Below are 20,826 nucleotides of genomic sequence, written 5' to 3'. Positions count from 1 at the left end.
AGAGGATGTAGGACTCGGGAGCTATAATAGGTTTGGTAACCAGGCTAGCCATCCACAACTGAGGTGAAGCACGATGCGTTTTCATGTGGCCACATGTAGTAGGAACACAATGTGGCTTCGCTGCTGCTCGCTTTCTCTGGCAAGCACATTGGATCGCCCCTACCCTTCTTGATAATAATTGTGTTGGATTCTTCTGTAAAAGTGCCAATGATCAAGCAGTGAAGGGGATCTTTAAATCTATACTCTCACGATGCTACTAGTAACGATCGGTTAAAGGTCCATCGAAAACGGCTTTGCTGACAACGCTATCTTTGAAGAATTCTACAAGGATGTTATTCGCCCTCGTCGAATTGTTCAGATGTGAGATATACAACAAGTCACTTCAATACATTTGGAGGTTGCACTGTTTCACTTTTTATTCAATCCGATAAGGACCTGAATCGTAAAAAATAGAAGACAAATAGTCTTCTTGAATGTTGCAGATTTTTTAGACTAACATTAGTTACGAATAGCTGCGAGGTAAGTGCTTTTGCAGAGCAATGCTACAATAACATAGGTGTACGATCTTACGAGTCTTGCCTCTTGAATATATACTGAGTTTTAAAGAAGCTTTGACACATACCATCTGAAGCATGTTTGCCAGAACGAAAATTTTAACAACTAAATGCTTTATTTTGTCAAATGCATTCACGCCAAGGAATCGGACTGCTTCATTCAGTCTTTCCACCGAAATAAATTCTCCAAGACTTGGACCGAGATAGAAAGGGAGAATGCAAAACTATTGAAGACAAGAAAGCTTGTTTAATGAGTAGGTTTGTTGTATATTCGAAAATTAAAACCAATGTACAATATTTCCTGATATAATTCGATACTTTAATCCGTCCTTGCAAGTCGTGATTTTCTTCCCAAACACTTGGTGGAAAAAATTCAGTTTGTTCAAAAAAGATCTTAATTTACTTCGCGTTTAAGGCATTATTACTACGAATTGTCCCACCTTCATACAAAGTAATATTTCACTCTTACTTGATTACAACTTAACGACAACATATTTTGATAAAATTATTAAGCGTAATTCACACTTTTGAACACAGAATAAAGCATCTGCAACAAAGTTGGCATCTAAAATCCATCCAATCTTTATAACTGAGTTAGATTCTTCTATTTTACTAACTTAATTAAGCTGGCTTGAGAAGTAAATAGGTTTACAAAGTATGATTGCACGTTTGTTTCGAGGTTTTAAAGTAGATTCAAGCATTATTTCCTAAGAAACTATTGTGCACAACTGTTTTCTTATTATCATTATTCCATAGCTAAAATTATTCCAACGAATTCCTTGCCAACACCAGGACAAATTGTTACAATTCTAACCTCATTGTTACAATCTAGCAACCACTTTACGATGTGGAAGAATTCATACACCATTACATCACAACCGTTGTCAAACCACTTCTAATTTATCTCTTCCCTTTTCACGTATGAGAAGCACCATAATTTGTTTGAGGCTACGGTTTAACAATTGCAACGAAACAACAGTGGAATTGTACTCATTTTTTCTACATCACGACACCACTTTGGACAAGAAGCCTTTTCCTTCCTTTGACGTACATTTCTTATTTTGTAGATTAGGGTATCAACTAAATACCAGAGAAGACAGATTTTTCCTACCTGACGCACTGCAGTACAGCAACACACCTCACCAACTGTACATTCTGTTATTCTGTTCATTTGAAAAGGGTCCACGTAAGCCAGACATGACTTCATACACAAGTTTCCCTAGCACTTCCAAGAAGCTTTTATGGAGGGTACATTCTGCAAAACCACATCCTGTGTGCGGTATACACGGGGAATTCGCACCGTGGCTCAAGTGGCAACCAAACAAACGTCAACGAACGAACATGTTCTTGATGAATGTTTTCTTACCTGATATCGACAGGATACGGTCCATCCGATCTGGTTAATTCCAGATTCTGGAACTGTAAATGTTTGTTATAGTTGACGAACGGAATTCCATCCTTTTCAGGTAGATTCTTGCCTTGTGATTATGTTTTTTTTCGTGTATGTGTGTGTATTTTTTTATTGCCGTAGGCTATTAATTGAATAACTTGAATCTTGCGTTGCAGACAGCTTCTGTATCCTGTAATTAAAATCTGAGAAGCTGGAATCCTTCCCACGAATGGATTTAATGCAGCATTCCAGTTAGGAATCCTGGATACGGATTGCACCCGCTTCGGACAAGTCCCGCATCTGTTTTTCCGAATACTGCAGGAGGTTGCCCAGGACTTCGGACGTGTGCTGCCCCAGAGTTGGAGGCGGCAAGTGTGTCTCCCTCTTACTTCCTGTGTACTTCACTGCAGGTCCTGGGGAAAAACGTACTTAATCAATTTATAATTCACTTTAAGCCAGTCAATTTTTTCTCCCATTTCTTGACTAAGCATTGCAACCAGGTGAATCTTTATTTCAACATCTTGTGACAAAGGAGCTGGACAAAGCTCTGACAAAACAGTGTTAGAAATACCCATCTGCAGTCTGCATTTTGCAGAGACATTTTCAATGTTGCAGAAGAAAAGTTATGCAGCCTGCAATCTTGCAGACTGAAAAATCAGGCTAGAGGTTCAACTGTGCCTGTATAATATTGTTTAGGAGCTTTTGTGCTTAATACATGTACTGTATGATATACTGCATGTAGTTACGCGTTTTTCAAATTGCATATAACTGTTTGCCAACGTTCAATTTTGTATGAGTTTGAGTCAGGGCTTTAAAGTGTATATTTGCAGAAAGTACTTCCAAATTGCAGGACAATATTTTGACATTCTGCAATATTGCAGAAAATTTAAAAAAAAAGTATTTCAACCACTGCAAAATAACCCACCTGGCACCCTCACAGTCCCGGCACTCGGATGGTCCATCTCTAGAATCATCTTGTTGTGAAGAACCTGCGTTTTTTGTGAGTGGGTAAACATTCAACCAATAGTGCAAAACAGAACTGTCAAAATGCAACCAACGGTGCAAAACAGAACTGTCAAAATGCAACCAATGGTGCAAAACAGAACTGTAAAAATGCAACCACTGATGCATAACAACTGTCAAAATTCAACCAAATGGTGCAGAACTGAATTTAATGGTGCATAAAAAACTGTCAAAATTCAACATATAGTGCATAACACTAACAGAGCTGTCAAAATTCAACTAAAAGTGCATAACAGAACTGTCAAAATTCAATCATTGGTGCATCCATCCATCCATCCATAGTGCATAACTGTCAAAATGCAACCAATGGTGCAGAACAAAACTGTCAGAATTCAACCAATGGTGCAGTCATTCATTCATAGTGGATAACTTTGAAAATTCAACCAATGGTGCATCCATCCATCCAGAATGCAAAACTGTCAAAACTCAACCAATGGTGCATGACAGAACTGTCAAAATTCAACCGATGGTGCATACACTAACAGAACTGTCAAATTTCAACCAAATGGTGCATAACAAAACTGTCAAAATTCTACCAATAGTGCATCCATTTATCCATTGTGCATAACTATCAGAATTCAACCAATGGTGCATAAAGAAACTGTTACAATTCAACCAATAGTGCATCCATCCATGGTGCATAACTGTCAAAATTCAACCAATGGTGCATCCATTCATTCATAGTGCAAAAGTGTCAAAATTCAACCAATGGTGCATCCATCCATTCGTAGTGCATAACTGTAAAATTTCAACCAATGGTGCGGTCATTCATTCATAGTGCAAAACTGTCAAAATTCAACAAATGGTGCATCCATTCATTCATAGTGCAAAACTGTCAAAATTCAACCAATGGTGCATCCATTAATTCATAGTGCATAAAAGAACTGTCAAAATTCAACCAATGGTGCATCCATTAATTCATAGAGCATAAAAGAACTGTCAAAATTCAACCAATGGTGCATCCATCCATTCATAGTGCATAACTGTCAAAATTCAACCAATGGTGCATAACAGAACTCTCAAAATTCAACCAATGGTGCATAAAATCCCAAGCAAACCCTTCAAATGTCAGAATGAATGTTGAAGGGTATTTCTTTTTCTGGAACTGTACATGCAAAGAGATCAGCAATTAGCACATGCACACCAGTACAGACATTGTATACCTGCAGGATGATTTGAGCTTCTCATGAATAAAGAATGGTTAAAACTAGAAATTTTTAAGTACATTTGTAACATTTGCAAAGCAAAATAATGCATAATGTTTAATGTTTACCTTCGAATATGGTATACTCTGTTAATTTCTTACTAAAAACACACACATATATGGTCAGACAGGAGTCTAAATCCCTCCTGCTATAAAACTGCAACATGATGTAACCCAACACTAGTTAACATGATGACAGATGTCTGGTTCAGGGCACTGACCTTATAGGTTTGAAGAGGAAGAAGAAGAAGAGGAAACAGAGCAAAACAATATGTTTTCCTTCGGTAACCATAAAAACATATCCTAATCCACAAAACAAAATGTCAGCTAGTTCACAAAGTTTACCATACCTGAGGATTGGAGAAGACTTGTTCCATGTTGTTGATTGGTCCGTAGGGAAAGCCACTACCCTCAAATGCTGCAAACCACTCATCTGTAGTTTTCTCTGAAAACCTGAAACAAAAAGGTACTGATACTGAAGTCAAAAAGGATAATTGCAGATTCACCGCAACATTGAAGAAGTCCTCACATAAAAGCACCAAGAAAAGCTACATTCTGGAATGGAATAAATATCTATTATATCTATAATATATCATTTAATGTTGTTACACTTTAAAAGGGTCTGTGCAGTTATCAACCCCTACCTGGTCTGTTTGTGTCTTTTTCTTTGTTTGTTCAAGGTTTAAATGATGGTTTATTTTATACTTTACATTTTATTTAAGGCTTTTTCTGCCATATTTCACAGGGTCTTAAGGCTGTAGTTTACATAGTACAAACTATAACACAACCGTGTCCTTCATCCAGATGGGATGTTCTCTTAATTTAGACACACACAATGTTGTGCTCTTAATTTAGACACACACAATGTTGTGCTCTTAAATTAGACACACACAATGTTGTGCTCTTAATTTAGACACACACAACGTTGTGCTCTTAATTTAGACACACACAATGTTGTGCTCTTAATTTAGACACACACAATGTTGTGCTCTTAATTTAGACACACACAATGTTGTGCTCTTAATTTAGGCACACACAATGTTGTGCTCTTAATTTAGACACACACAATGTTGTGCTCATGTTCTTAAGAGTCTACATGAAATCACTTCATTGTAAACTTACCTCTGTGCCAGAGTTGGTATAAGCTGCTTCCTGTTGGCCACCCTGAGTTGGTTGCTGGTATAACGTGGGTCTTCAGACAGGTGTTCAAGTTCCATAACCTGTTGAAGTTAAACAGAAGACAGAAAAGGTCATGCAAGGAAAGGTCTACCGTAGGTACTTGATTTATTTGACGATTGCCCCTTTGATAACATTTTCTTGCAACATGTAACACAAGACTTCATATTCTTTCCATGTTTACTAGTTACAAATCAGATCAAATCAATTTTATTGCTCAACAAACTTACTGGTACAATGTACACTGTATGGCAAAGAAGGGGAGATACAGTACATAAACTATACTACAATACAGTTATAAGTGTCAGAGTTAATCCATACTACAAAATGTAGCTATTACATGTATATAGTATACTAAACTTCAATTGTACCAAAGCTAATCTATTGTTACATGAGAATCTTCAGCAGATCTGAATTTCTCTCACCTTACAGAGGGTCTTAAACAGGTTGTCGTTCCCTGCACCCACGATTAAGTGGCCATCTGATGTCTTGAATGCCTACAAATTCAAGGTAAAAACAATTGCTACATGACAAACAAGGCAAAATGATATTATAGAATTGGAATATCAATTAGAAAAAATCTTGGCAGACGTGTAATGATTTATTTACTAAATGCACATGTCAGGGCATGCACTGCTGTCAATAATTTAAATATATGTACCTGATTTTGTTTTAAAACAACAAATTTTCTCAACTACTGGACAGGAGCATTCTGCATGATTTGCAATGTGTATTTTCTTGAGTGTGTCTGACATTAGAATAAAACACAGTGTATTCTGCATCACAATGTTGTATTCTCTACACATTTACCTGGTAAGGCACAATGCTCTCATGTCCAGTTCCCCAGCGTCTGGCCTCCTGTCCAGCCATGAGATAGTTAGCAGCAATATGGGAAATACAGGCCACCTACATATAAATATGGAGAGAAAAACACAGCAAACAAGTTAGAACAAGAAAGCAAACAAGTTAGACTTAGAGAGAAAACTTAGGCAAAGATTTTTAAACTTTCAGGGAGTCTTTTGAAATTTAATGACATTCGAGTTCATATATAGACCTCTGGAATGTGTTGTGGGTGTTTATATTAATTCTGTGAATGACCTGGAGGGCCGTATGCAGAGGCGCTACGCCCCCAGGAGGGGCATGCGGAGCTGAGTGAGTGAGTGAGTGAGTGAGTGAGTGAGTGAGTGAATGCATTGGAACAGTGGAGGGTATATTGTATGCTGTTAACTAATCAAATATTATACCTGACTTCCTCTATTCCTCCATATACCACCCACTTGATCTGATTTGCCATGTCACCTTCAGGCATGGCCTCCCCATCTATCAACTGTCAAAATCACCTCCAGTCTGCCATGCAACCAGCAGAGACACAAACCCACAACTCAGCCACCCAAACCAAAATATTGATATGTCCCTTTCATGATCCTATCTAGCTGGTCTCTAAAATATTCAAAATGCCAAGAATACTCAAGAACATATTTATGTTATGAAAGTGGCCATGTGAGAAAAGTGAGGCCTAGGAAAAAAAATTTTGTGTTTCGTGTTTCCCGACCAACCCTAGCAAAAATCCATTGATCCTAGCTTTTATTTTCTCTGCTGACAAAATTTTTGATCTGACATCTGAATTTCCAAACTGACAGGCAGTTCTAATGTATTTCAGTTTTATATTCTTAAACTGTATTTGTTTTATCAATTCAGCCAAAATCCAAAAATGAAGAAAAAAGAAAGACAATCGCTACCTACCGACCCAATTTTTTTTGGGGGGGGGGGGATCAACTTGTGTGGGATAACAAGTTTGAACTTAAAACAAATGTCATGTAACTATCAACACAGATGAACTAACTTCATGATACTATTCTTTTCAGGACCACATCATTTATTTTCCTATGCCTGACAGGCTGTATGTTTCCCCTAGTCTGGACTTCTATATAACTTTTGTTACTGCGTGTGGCCCTGCGCGAAGTGTTATGTTTATATCGTCCACACCTGATGCAACAGAACAAAAGAATGACAGGAAGCAGGACCAAAATAGATCACATTTATATGTGTTTTGTACACACGACTAACCTTTACCAAGCTATGAATGCCACACACACACTGATTTTCTGCTGTTACTTACTAAATTACATGTTGGCAAAATGTAATTTGATGTACTATCATCGACAGAGTCTTCTGTATGCAATGTACCAATCAATTCCAATCAAATATATAACTTTTGCTTAACAGTCTGGTGTTGCCAGACTACCATGTTAAACAGGTGTTATTGAGGCCCGTTTTAGAATACTAGTATATAGAACACCTGTAACGTTATATCTGAAGTATGCATAACTCTGGAAGTATTTTTGAACTTGGGTGGCCCAACTTGCTGACAGGTTCTGAATTTCAAGTTTCAAATTAGTATACTGTAAAGTTTATTGCAAATACATGCCTGAGGGCATGTCACTTGTGTCATTTAGCCTTAGTACACTTGAAGAAGCCACACAGGCAAAACCAGTTATGTGAGGCTGAATAAAAGTTCTAAACAGGAACTATGCGGCTCCAGATGTCTTACTTAGGGACGACTGCGTGTGCGAGATGTTGGGTAGCTTGAGAAATGAATCCTCTCTACTTTATACAGCATTCCACCACTGTGACAGCATGTTATACTAAGTTTCTATCATAATCTAACCTGTGTAGATAGTAGATTGCAGTCAATGCGTGTCAGAGGCAAATGGCGAGCTACCATCAAGCCCCAGCATCAGTGTGCAAGCATGTCTAACCCTCGGAATATGGGGAACAACAGACGTTCAACCGGATAGGGAGAAAGAGAGAGGGAGAGAGAGGTAGAGGGAAAGGGAGAGAGAGGGGGGAGAGGAAGAGGGAGAGAGAGGGAGAGAGAGAGAGAGAGAGAGGAGGAGAGAGGGAGAGACAGAGACAGACAGACAGAGACACGGAGAGAGAGAGAGAGAGAGAGAGAGAGAGAGAGAGAGAGGGGAGAGAGAGAGAGAGAGAGAGAGTTCACTAGTCTATTTTCTGTCTAACCTGTGTAGACAGTAGGTTACAGTCGATGTGCTGGCCCGTGCCTGTGCGATGCCGCTGTAGCAGGGCTGCCATGATGGCACCGTGTGCCATCAGTCCTGTAGACAGGTCTGTCATCGCCACTCCAACACGCACAGGGTCTCCGCCCTTGAGCAAGGTGGGAAAGAGACATCTACAAATGTATTCTTACTCAGACTCATTTATGATACATATGGTGACCATGCAGCCACACTTCAACTCAGTTCTGCATGGCACTTTATGTAACCCAAAACCAGTTACCATGGTGACGGATGTCTGGTCCAGTTCATTGACTTTGTTTGGAGAAGAAGAAGAGAAGAAACAGAGCAAAAACAATGTTTTCCTTCTGCAAAGGTAAAGAAAATCAGAGATTCTGTTGCTATCATGATACATCACTTTGTGAACAACACTGCAATCCACTGTAGTAGACATCCTGAATATTTTTCCCTCATGTCAATTTTGTTTGACGTTATATCATGTCAAGTGGCAAAGACAATCCTAGGGGGGTGCGGGAGCAGCAAAATTCTGAAACCTATATTAACGACATCTCTTTCCATATCCCTTCTTGTGCTATAATAAAATTTTTGTCACCTTGAATATGAGCTATATCAAAATCATGTCTTAATGCAGAGCAGCAACACATTTTATAATACTGTTTCCCTAGCCCAATCACCTCTGGTCCTGTTATATGTAGAAGACCTCCCATTGCTGCAGCAATGACATCATAGCCTGCTCTCTTTGCATAGGGACCGTCACAGCCATACCCTGTAACATACATGGAGAAGGCTTCAGTTAGGAGAGCCCCCTTGCAGATGGATTTGGTATTGCAGAAGAAGTTTCAGTGGAGGAGTAATGGGGGCCCGCAAGCCCTTTTCCGTAGAGCGTAATCGGCCGTTTTAATTCTACGTAGAGCATAGACGGACCGCTCTAATATTTTTGCGTAGAGCGTAATCGCCGTTTCCATTCTACATAATGCGTTGTAGCCACTTGGAATTTATCGTAAAGCTTAATCGAGATGTTTCCAAATTCAGCGTAGAGCGTTGTCGGGACCCCCCCTTGCAGGCCCCCAGGTATGGTTGTATTAGAATGAAAGCTTAAGCTGTGTTGGTAGAATTCATAGTAACTGTAAGTTGTAAAGTTCAAGCTTCAATGTTCCAACACATTTGATGCACTCCTGATATCATCAAACTTCTGACTTTCGGAGAATCAGCAATTGCATCACACATCTGATGAAGGTTGACAAGATTGACCGAAAATTTATGGTGAGTTCCCTTCTTGTGTTGGAACAAAGCTTGAACCTTACAACTAAGGTATGGTTGTAAGTGCGTGAGACTTGGTATGGCAACAAAAATTTGCAATGGGATAGTCACATATTAAGCGAGGAAATTTCAAGGCTTCCTTTTGTCTTTTTGTTATTGTCACTTCTCCACCCACAATTTCATCCTTTCCATCTGTTTTTCAGTCATTCCTGGTACATGTATCATGCCTACTACTTGTACTGGGTAGAAGAGCCCCCTAGCAGTTATGATCATCACTGCACCATTATAGAAACCCAGTGTTACTGAGTGTATGTTCAGTTCACTGCCAATGATGTTCCATAGGCACACACACACATGGGTGTGAAAAAATCTGTATGGATGATTATCACAGTTACTGTATTAATGGTCAAGTACAGAGCTGTTAATAGTGTTATGTTCAACCATCTGTACTAAGTAAGCATATACAGTAAAGGCCATCAAATTTCCATCATCAATAACATTTACATATACCCTCCAAAGACAGATCTCAGCTTTAAATGAACAAGGTAACATGTAAGTCTTAATTGTGGAAGAAAGATGGTCATTTACTGGCTTTGGTGTGCTTTTAATTTCCATCTCTTATCATTTTCAATGGCCTAGTTTTATCCCTTTATAATTTAGTGAACCTGAAGACATCATTGATGATATTTCAGATAATGAAGAAAATAGATGGATAAACGTTATCTTATGCCTACAGGTCTGGGTAAAATTTTAATTTCCACACCTGCCAGAGATCATAGTCAAAGATCATCTTTGAAATGGAAAAGTGGGCCACTGAAAAGCTTTTAACTGATGGTTTGAATTTCAGTTAGGCCATAGTGACTTACCTTAAAAATTGTATGGGTGGATGGATGGATGGATGGATGGATGGATGGATGGATGGATGGATGGATGGATGGATGGATGGATGGATGGATGGATGGATGGGTGGATGGATGGGTGGATGGATTCTTAGCTTTCTTGACACATAAAAATGAACAGCAATTTTCGTATGGTCTGAGGTATAGGTCCAGACCTGTACCTAAACCAGTGTACCTGTACCTGTACCTATATTATATACACTATACCTGTGACAGAGCAGTAGATAAGGTGTGGACAGAGCTCCCTCAGGTCAGAGTACCCCAGTCAAACCTAGCCTGAGACCACTCACTGTAAGGCTTGGACCACTTACACCGAGAAGGAACCCCGCTCTGTTTGTTAAGTGTGGTGGGATCAAAGGTTTTCCCCCTACCTGTGACAGAGCAGTATATGAGATGTGGACAGAGATCCCTCAGGTCAGGGTACCCCAGACCCATCTCAGCCAGATTCCCTATACCTGTGTCCCTGTCCCTGTACCTACCTGTGACAGAGCAGTAGATCAGGTGTGGACAGAGCTCCCTCAGGTCAGGGTACCCCAGACCCATCTCAGCAAGCTTCCCTGTACCTGTGTACCTGTACCTATGCTGTACCTGTACCTATGCCTGTACCTATACCTGTACCTATGTACCTGTACCTACCTGTGACAGAGCAGTAGATCAGGTGTGGACAGAGCTCCCTCAAGCCAGGGTACCCCAGACCCATCTCTGAAAGCTTCCCTGGAAGGTAGTTCTCAACCAGAACATCACTTTTCTCTGCAAGCTGAAGTACAAACAACAAAATACTCCACAGTCACACAACAGGTCTGAAATTCTAGCCTAGTGGGTAATAAGGCCTATACTAGAGGAAAAAAAATGTTGTGTTTCCTGTTTCCCAAAATCTGAAAAAAAAGATAATCCCTAATTTTTTCAGGACTGAAACATGAAACACAGTGAACTTTTTTTCTGTATAAGTTCTTGCCAAATGAGGGTTGAAAACTCTACTGTGTCACATTATCATCACAATTTGGGACCACGTATACTGTTCCTTGTAAACATGTATAATACCTGTCTGTATGTAAATACTTTTTGTTTGGGAATGCTTCTGTAAGCAAAGTGACACCTGTGCTGCAGTGCAATGTGAATCTGTCAGAATTGCCCTGAGGAAGGTGACAGACGGTCACCGAAACATACACATACGTTACATAGAGTACTTGGTGGCATAACAAGGATCTCTTTATTCTATGTGCAAACTTGAATGTACCACAACTACATTATACACTTCACACGTCAAAGAAAAAAAAAAGACGTCAGGATTGAAAAGTGGCCATTGACTTATGCAGTGCAGTATGCACTGATGCAATGACCATTCACAAGTTCAAAATGTACCTGTCAGATGGTCGCCGAAACATACGTATGTCACTTACATAAAACACTTGGTCGCATATTAACAAGGATCTCTTTATTCTATGTGCAAACTTGCATACCACAACTACATGTACACTTGACACGTCAAAGAAAAAAAAACGTCAAGATTGAAAGTGGCAATTGACTGATGCAGTGCAGAACGCACTGATGCAATGACCATTCACAAGTTCAAAATGTACAGATGGTCGCCGAAACATAGTACGTATGTCACTTACATAAAACACTTGGTCGCATATTAACAAGGATATCTTTATTCTATGTGCAAACTTCAATACCACAACTACTTGTACACTTCACACGTCAAAGAAAAAAAAACGTCAGGATTGAAAAGTGGCAATTGACTGATGCAGTGCAGAACGCACTGGCGCAATGACCATTCACACGTTTAACGTCATTTCCAAACATAAGTAACAATCAATAGTGCTTACATACTTTTCAAATACATGCAGGTATAGTACATCTTAACTACATAATGACCTATGACGTTGAATGGAAGAGAGTCTGTTTTTAATGTGTTTCAACAACTTTGTTTTTCCAATGTCACGTTCTCAATCAGAAATAGTTTTCAACAGCTTTCAACAACCCAAATCGATGATGACTTGTATTTTTTGGGAACTAGTGCAAAGTGTAACTTGTTGCCGCCAAAAACAGTTGGGGCATCATCACTAGAAAGCTTTTTTTTAAACAACTCCTGCAATTATATGTGCAATGATTGAGTGTAACAGGTCGTTTGGTGTGATATAGCTAGCTGCCGCTGCACCGTGTGCCTGTGAAGCTGTTGTGTTACGCCAAGGGGCGGTTATACTGGCTATACCGATACAGAAGCTGGTGTGTTATGCCGAAGGGCAGTTATACTGGCTATACCGTTACAGATACAGACGGCATGGATAGTGAGTGAGTGAGTGAGTGAGATACAACTGTTACAATACAAGCTTAGGTACATTGTAAAGGTCCCATAGCCTAGTGGCCATTACTATATATGAAGAGACACTGTGTCTAGGGCATGGCATCAAAAGGAAGAGCTCTTTCACTGCCTTTTAGTTTTACCCATCCCCAATCTGACAAATATAACAGTCTGACCTACCGAGAAGACCTGGGGCACCAAATAGTACATCCTTACACTGCAATATTTTACATATAGATGAACAATTACACCACAGGTCCTAGTGTCATTGTCACGGGTAACAACCTACATTCTGTACAATAGAGCCTTTTAAAGTGGGGAAGAAAATTGTCCTGACGAAGCAAATTATGTAGTACGAAGTGACACACGATTGTCAACCTTTTCAACCCAGTTCGTACCCAATTCCAGCTCAGGAAAGGACAAATTCAAAGAAGAAATTGGAGATTTCAGAACTCTAGGAAACAGAGTTTTTGTGAACTTTTGGCACAAGCAAAGAGATGACCTGACATACTCTCAGTTTCAACATAGTACCTACATGTGGGACTGAAATCTTACAGGCTGAGAACTTGTTGTAACCAGATCATTTGCTTTTAGATTAGAATTTCATACCAGCATCACATACCCTTAACTGCCATTAATATTCTAGATGCCACATATGCTCCTTTTCTCAATGACATGTCATTCAAATGTATCTGTATGACGTAAGTTATTGACAAGCCTAGTACTGGATTTCTCTATTGAGTAAGTACTGTACAGACTGTGATAATTTATAACGATCATAGCCAGGCAAAGTGGCAGGCTAAGAAGATGAACTTGAAACCAAATGATGCGTAGTCAGGTTAAGTGTTCAGTTAAAGGACAACAGTACTGTAACTAGACGTCATATCGCTCTGCCATATCTTTCTTCTTCTTCTTCAATACTCTCTAACCACCCCTGCTGGGGTATCACTGAGAGGGGGGGGTGCGACCGACTATGGCTGCGCGGCCAGAAGCCCGGCCTTGAAGGCCTCTACTGTCTGGGCTTTTACTAGCTGGCCCGGCAACTTGTTCCACTCATTTATCGTTCTTGGAAAAAAAGACAATCTAAAACAGTCTGTTTTGGCAGGTATTGCTTTCAACATACACTTGATTGTGAGATACTTGTGATGCAAAGATCATCTGCTTTAAAATTTCATTAAGCATCACATACCCTTAACTGCCATTCTAGATGCCACATAATACGCTCCTTTTCTCAATGACATGTCATTCAAATGTATCTGACGTGTATGACGTATATTGACAAGCCTTAACAAGGATTACTCTAAGTACTACACAGTGTATCTAATAATAATGATCATAGCAGGTAAAGTGGCAAAATAACAACTTAAAACCTTGCCCTAGCCAGGGTAAGTACACTGTCAGGTAATTAACAGACACCATGTCATTTTGCCACCTCTATCTTGTTGACATACACTTGATTGTGACGCAAAGCTCAGAAGCACAAAAAAGCATTGAAAGTGATCTTGATCCAGTTCATATTGACAATGAAGAACTAATATTTCAAGCTTAAAATTTGGGGTAAGTCCCAATTCATTATAGTGTTCTTGGTAGTATACAGTTAAAGTTTAGTCTTTATTTCATAATTCAAGTCAGTTGTGACAGAGAAGACAGACATTTAATGTACAGTACTTACAGGTTCATTACAGGCCTCTAGCCAGCTCAATTTTTTTTCGTCAGTCCAGGTAGACCTGGGGGGAGAGTGCTCACAATCTAGGGGGGTCCGGGGGCAAATTTAAGCCTTTAAATGACAATTGAAAATGTCATTTCCCACAATTTGAGAAGCAAATCATGGGGTTGACAGTGGTTGTTTGTGGTCCTTTGGATGTTTTTTATATATATTAATTTTTTTTTTCCTAAGATTTTTGTCAATTTTGTCAATGTCACCCACTACAAAGTTCTTGCAATTGACAGAAAAACAGTTGGTGGGTAGAGCCCTGGTTCATTATACTGGAGAAATTCGTCTATAGGTTGGTGACATTGGCAGGATTCGAACCCGGGGCCTCTTGGTTCTGAGCCGTCAATGCTCTGCTGGCCGTTACGCCACACGACCCCACAAGTTAACCCGCCATTATTATTGGCAATGCAGACTCAGTCCAACCACTTTCCACAACTTACGCCACCACTGACAATAAAGGAAGCAGCAGATTGAAAGAGTTAAACACTGGCCTTAACGACTGCAATCGTCCATCAAAAGCCCACGCAAAAGGCATTACCGAAGGGAAAATCAATTGAAGATTGAGCATACTGTAATTACTGATTTTTTCACAGTACTTTATGTTCACTGTTTTCACTGTCACTATTGTACAGTGAACTTACCATTACAGTTAACAAATAATTCCTGGAATTTTTTTTCCTGCACTTTTCGCCACCATGAATATATAGTTCCATGAACATGTCTACTTTTATCAGACTGTGATATTTTGCTACCGTGAACATAAAGTGAATTACAGTTGTACTAATAGCCGGTTTTCTCTGTGATGTTTCATGGTGGGCCCTTTTCAACATCTAAAGAATGATACAAAAAAGAACCTTTGATTCCACTCTGTGCAGAGCATAGGGGTGGTACCCATCTCCATTTCTATAGCCCTTGGGCCACACAGTTGTGCAAGCACTACAGCAGGGGGCTAGTCCACTGGTAGTGGTGTGTGTTTGACCTTCCCACACTCTTTCTCTAAGATGCTGAGTGCTAAGCAGAGAATCAAAGCAGTATGTACCATTTTCAAAGTCTTTGGTATGACTAGGCCAGGGTTTGAACTCACGACCTCCCGGTTACAAAGCAAGCACTCTAATGGTTTGTATAGATACAAAAGGAGCTTTCATAATGCACAAAAGACCAACAAAGGCCTTTCTTTTTAAGTAAGAAGGTTACAGTGTATACAATGTATACTACAGAAACCAGTATTAACCTAATTTTTAAGGTAACTGTTTGGTACTAAACCCTTTATTGCTTTTGGGGCTAGACAGAAATAACTTAAAGGATAAGGTGGATATGACTTTAATTCTATAGTCGGTTTCAAAATATGGCTCTTTATTCATTTGTTTTCTAGGCATAACTGGTAAACCACAATAAGGACATTAGCATTAGACCAGACTGACAGATATAATCCACTCACAGAGGAAAGGACCCCTACTCAATTTTACTACAGTCTATTTTTACTTTTTAAGTTTTTAAGTTTTTAAGTTCTATCAAATAAATTTTCTTTCAGCCAACTCCAACAATTATCTTCTAACAACCTGTAATTTGGTAGAAGAATAATTTCTAGAAATTAAACATCTCTGCTGTGTAGGAGAATATTTTTTATTCCTAGGTAGGTATGCAATTATTAGCTTTCAGCCAAGAAGAGTAGTGACTTAGTCTGCAACCACATAATACTATAGTTTTAGTTTTATTGTCAACATAAATAGTAGTAGAACAGACAAAAGTTACAGTATAGTAGTAAAACTCATCCACAAAAACTACAATCACTGGAAAAATACTTTCCAGCACATACAGCTACAACTTCATCACACTTAAAAGTAAAAAGCTTTTACTTTAAAATCAATACCCGCCACTTAGGGACTATTTTGGGTCTTTTATGTTGTCTAAAAGGCTGCATGAAGAGGTTAAGTGAAAAAGCTTCTGACTGCCAACATGTGGATAGAATGAAGAGGACATTTTTTTCCAGGAATTCCAGCTTGAAGAGGCTTGCACTTCTGTTTTTCTGATGTGAGCAAAACCAAGTTTACAAAGTCCTTGCGACTAAAAAGTGCCATTTTGTGTTCAGAGGACATTTTTTCCCGGAATTTCAGTGTGAAGAGGCTAAATGTTCTTCCTGTTTTTCTGATGTGAGCAAAAGCAAGTTTACACAGTGCTTGCGACTAAAAAGAGCCATTTTGTGTCTAGAGGACATTTTTCCAGGAATTTCAGTGTGAAGAGGCTAAATGTTCTTCCTGTTTTTCTAATGTGAGCAAAAGCAAGTTTACACCAAAGTCTTTATGACTAAAAAGTGCCATTTTGTGTCAAAGGATATTTTGACAACAAAGTTTTGAACTACTGAATTCAAACTGTGCTTTAATGTTAGTACCACAATCTGTGTACAATGTACATGTATGCCTTTATGTCTTCTTCTTTCATACTGCTATCTGTATCGGCATAGCCGGTATAACCACCCTTCAGAGTAACACACCAGCTTCTGTATCTGTATAGCCGGTATAACCACCCTTCGGCGTAACACACCAGCTTCTGTATCTGTATAGCCGGTATAACCACCCTTCAGAGTAACACACCAGCTTCTGTATCTGTATAGCCGGTATAACCGCCCTTCGGCATAACACACCAGCTTCTGTATCTGTATAGCCGGTATAACCGCCCTTTGGCGTAACACACCAGATTCTGTATCTGTATAGCCGGTATAACCGCCCTTCGGCGTAACACACCAGCTTCTGTATCTGTATAGACGGTATAACCGCCCTTCGGCGTAACACACCAGCTTCTGTATTCTGTATAGCCGGTATAACCACCCTTCGGCGTAACACACCAGCTTCTGTATCTGTATAGCCTGTATAACCGCCCTTCGGCGTAACACACCAGTTTCTGTATCTGTATAGCCGGTATAACCGCCCATCGGCATAACACACCAGCTTCTGCATCTGTATAGCACAACACAACACAACAGCTTCGCAGGCATGTGGTGCGGCGGCAGCTAAGCCCAATAAGTGGATTATCTGCAGAATCTGATGTTAGTTACAAACAAGTGACCTGTACAAATATACAGGGAAATAGAGGTAAAGGCTCTAAGGAACAAAATCAGGTAACTTCTTGTTATTGTTTCACATGTATCAGCCATTTCAATAGGCATATCACACCAGTTTTGTACACAGTTGTATTAACACCACTGACAATCCTAGCCTTGGTGCTGATATGCCTTCTGTTGGGAAGAACAGCAAATTAACAGTTAGTGGTTTATTTGTAGTTAATGGACTGATATACTAGTATTCTAATCTATGCTCTAGTACCTTTATACTTATTTTATGTACTTAACGTTTATATTGTTTAGGTTTAAATGTAACAGCCTCCAGTTTAATTCCGGACTTCCAGTTTAATTCCGGACTGGCCTCCCATATCTCAGCCACCTTACACCCTGATGGGCTAAAATTGCAAACTATAGGTAAAAATGATGTAAGAAATACGTAGCCACCATCGATTGCCCCCTGGGGATTAATCTAAATTTGCAACATTATGCATAATTATGCATAATTATGCATAATTATGCATAAGGGTTTGAAGGTTATGCATAATTATGCATAATGGTCAAGAGTTATGCATAATGCTTCAAACAGTTATGCATAATTGTTCATAAGGCTTCCAAGGGTTATGCATAATTATGCATAACTGTTCTCAGGCTTATGCATAATTATGCATAACTGTTCTCAGGCTTATGCATAATTATGCATAACTGTTCTCAGGCTTATGCATAATTATGCATAAATAGTTGGAATTTTCCAAGTTACGCTCTGTTTACCATTGGTTTTGCTGTTATATCTGTTGTGTTGTGTTGACTGTAGTTTGTTTGTTTGTTTGTTTGTTTGTTTTAGGATCTCCATCAGTGTGAATTTCACACTACTCCTGTCCGTAGTGAATAATCAGATAAGTACTAGTATTTGGACCATCGCACACCAGAGCATGCCCCTTCTCTTTTTCAAAAGGTGTGGTTTGTTACAACACTACATGGACTCTTAGCTGGTGAGTTACACTGGCCAAAGGGTGGCCAAGGTTTAACTGGCCTTTCTTATTAGGTAGGTCAACTTCTCTCTGTTTGTAGACCCCGTTCACCTTCAAAAAGATGGATCCGGATTGACCACGGACCCCGATCGAAATTATTGAAATTCAGTCAATCCAGATCAGTTTTTGCAGTGTGAACACTCAAATCCAGATTGATTTTCTCCCATCCCGATTCCAAAAGTAATCCACCTCGAGGAGGTAGTTCAAGACACTTGCGGCGGGATCAGGCGTAACCGCGAGTGTGAACACAAAATGGATTGGCTTCCGATGCCTGGTGTGATGCAAAGTACCACAAAAATAACCGATCAGCCTATAATATCATTAGACATGGACCTTGTAAGATGCTGTGAATACATTGCCAATCAAGTATGAATAGAAAACACGCAGTTACATGTTTTCCCCCAAGTTACTAACTTTACGCTCGAAAGTTGAATGGCGAGTGGGATCACAGTCTTTTTAGTGAATGTTACAACCCGCAAAATATCAGCCTTCACGCAACGGGAGCTAAATCCTGGCCACTCAAACATGTTCACAGAGGAAATCAGTCCTATCTGGCAAAATAGATCCTAAAAGGATATAATTTGTTGAAACTGTCACAGATGGCCTAATATAAGCTACTTCTAATATTGCCCTAACGTTAAACTGTTACATCAGATGTATTCATTTTCTTCTGTCGTTGGTCTATATTTCTGCCTAGATTCCACGTTGTATAAACTTTTTGAGTTCCTTCTTAAGCAAAATTTCTGGCGCAGTTGCAGCGGTTCTGGCGTGGTCAAGATGATGGGCAATCTGCATTTGAAATGCGGTGACTTGAAACACAAAAAAAAAGACAATTTAACTGCAAATCTAAGTGTTAGCAACAAGGATGTAGTGTTTGCCCACACAGCTGAGCAGCATATACATATTGTATAGTCAAATTTTTATAATGGAGCATTGGGTTTTTCTCTGCTGCATAGAAGTTTACCCTTACAGTCATGTTACGAGAAGTTTCTAAACGGGAACAAACTATGCGGCTGCAGATGTCTTACTGAGGGACGACTGTACTGTGTGTGCAAGATGTTGGTTAGCTTGAGGAATGAATCCCCTTCAATTTATACCTCTAGATCTGGGAGGAGGTTTGAAACTTTTTACTGAGCACAATGCTACTAAAATTGGCTCACTTTGCATATTGATTCTGACAAGAGTTATCCTACAGGTATGAAGTGGCACAGGGAACAATTTTCCTGCAGCCTTTTTGAGTGCCCATTCATGCTCTCCATGTTATGAAGGACAATCTTCCCTTCACCCTGTGCAGTGCTGAAAGCGTTTACCATCATCCAACATGGTAGTCATTTTTGAATTACATTGATTCTGGTAGTTTGGTACAAAGTTTCCAATAGTTGTCAGAGAGTAGATTCTATTTTATTCAACTGGAAGAAGTGAAAATTTCATGTGCATTGTATATGCCTCAAGAAAGGCTTCACATGTCTTAATTACACGCTGGATTAGCCAGCTAATCCTTGGGAGACCCTCACACTCACAGTGCAGTTGGGTGGACTCTGGTACAAATGTAGGCCCTCTGGTCAGGGGATAAATCATTTAGCAACACCAGAAGCCAGACACATGCTGTTTGGGGACCACCTCTATTTATTCTTAGGAGGTCTCCTGATACCTCCTTATCTAGGGCAGATGAGGCCATGACAAGCAAGCCCACAATTTTCTACCACAGTTGCTTCTTGGAGATCATGTTACAAGCCAACCCTAGCATGCTAACCAGTAGTAGGCATTTTGTTGGTCTACTAAAAAGGTTACGAAAAAATTGCAGAACTTTTGAAACTTAAAAAATCACTAGTGGATGGGTTATAGTATTGAAAACTAAACTTGTAAGTAATATTTTCATAATTTACCAAGGATATACATTTTGTAATGTCCTTCTTAAAGCATAGTCTTGATGTCAGACTGTTTCCAGTATTTTAAACACATTGTCTAGTATACAGTCAAACTTGTAAAAGTGACCACCTCTCCGTGAATAGTTTCATCAGGTTAGTAAGTCACTGAGTAGAGAGAGACTCTCTTTACACAAGTCTTTTATTCAACATTTCGGTGACTGTCTCTCACCTTCCTCAGGGCAACCGTGGACCTGTTCTCTGTGTTCTCTGTAAATGCTTTGATCTCATAACTGACCACAATTTTGTATATAT

The 20,826-nt window shown here is 39.5% G+C and overlaps 1 protein-coding gene across 3 annotated transcripts in view; it reads right to left on the bottom strand.

The window, feature by feature from the left end:
• LOC109478107 (succinate--hydroxymethylglutarate CoA-transferase-like) overlaps positions 1-11,095 on the bottom strand; it is a 51,387-nt gene extending 40,292 nt beyond the window's left edge. For 2 of the 3 annotated variants that reach the window (XR_002140710.1, XR_002140709.1), the window contains exons 1-9: positions 11,021-11,095; positions 9,057-9,148; positions 8,369-8,512; positions 6,158-6,253; positions 5,773-5,844; positions 5,294-5,391; positions 4,522-4,624; positions 2,870-2,933; positions 1,666-2,357 (exon numbers count right to left, since the gene is read on the bottom strand). Coding sequence is in view for 1 of the 3 variants with exons in the window: in XM_019779595.1 (XP_019635154.1) it covers positions 2,197-2,357; positions 2,870-2,933; positions 4,522-4,624; positions 5,294-5,391; positions 5,773-5,844; positions 6,158-6,253; positions 8,369-8,512; positions 9,057-9,148; positions 11,021-11,084 (894 nt within the window). In the remaining 2 variants the exon portion in view is untranslated. Of the gene's footprint in view, positions 1-895; positions 2,358-2,869; positions 2,934-4,521; positions 4,625-5,293; positions 5,392-5,772; positions 5,845-6,157; positions 6,254-8,368; positions 8,513-9,056; positions 9,149-11,020 lie in introns of those variants that run through there. The other variant, XM_019779595.1, reaches the window with a different exon arrangement.
• Positions 11,096-20,826: the final 9,731 nt, after the last annotated feature.

This window comes from Branchiostoma belcheri, unplaced genomic scaffold (assembly GCF_001625305.1).
Source record: "Branchiostoma belcheri isolate BF01 breed outbred unplaced genomic scaffold, Haploidv18h27 scaffold42, whole genome shotgun sequence".
Lineage (NCBI taxonomy): Eukaryota > Metazoa > Chordata > Leptocardii > Amphioxiformes > Branchiostomatidae > Branchiostoma > Branchiostoma belcheri.
This window is presented reverse-complemented; position numbering and strand designations above follow the sequence as displayed.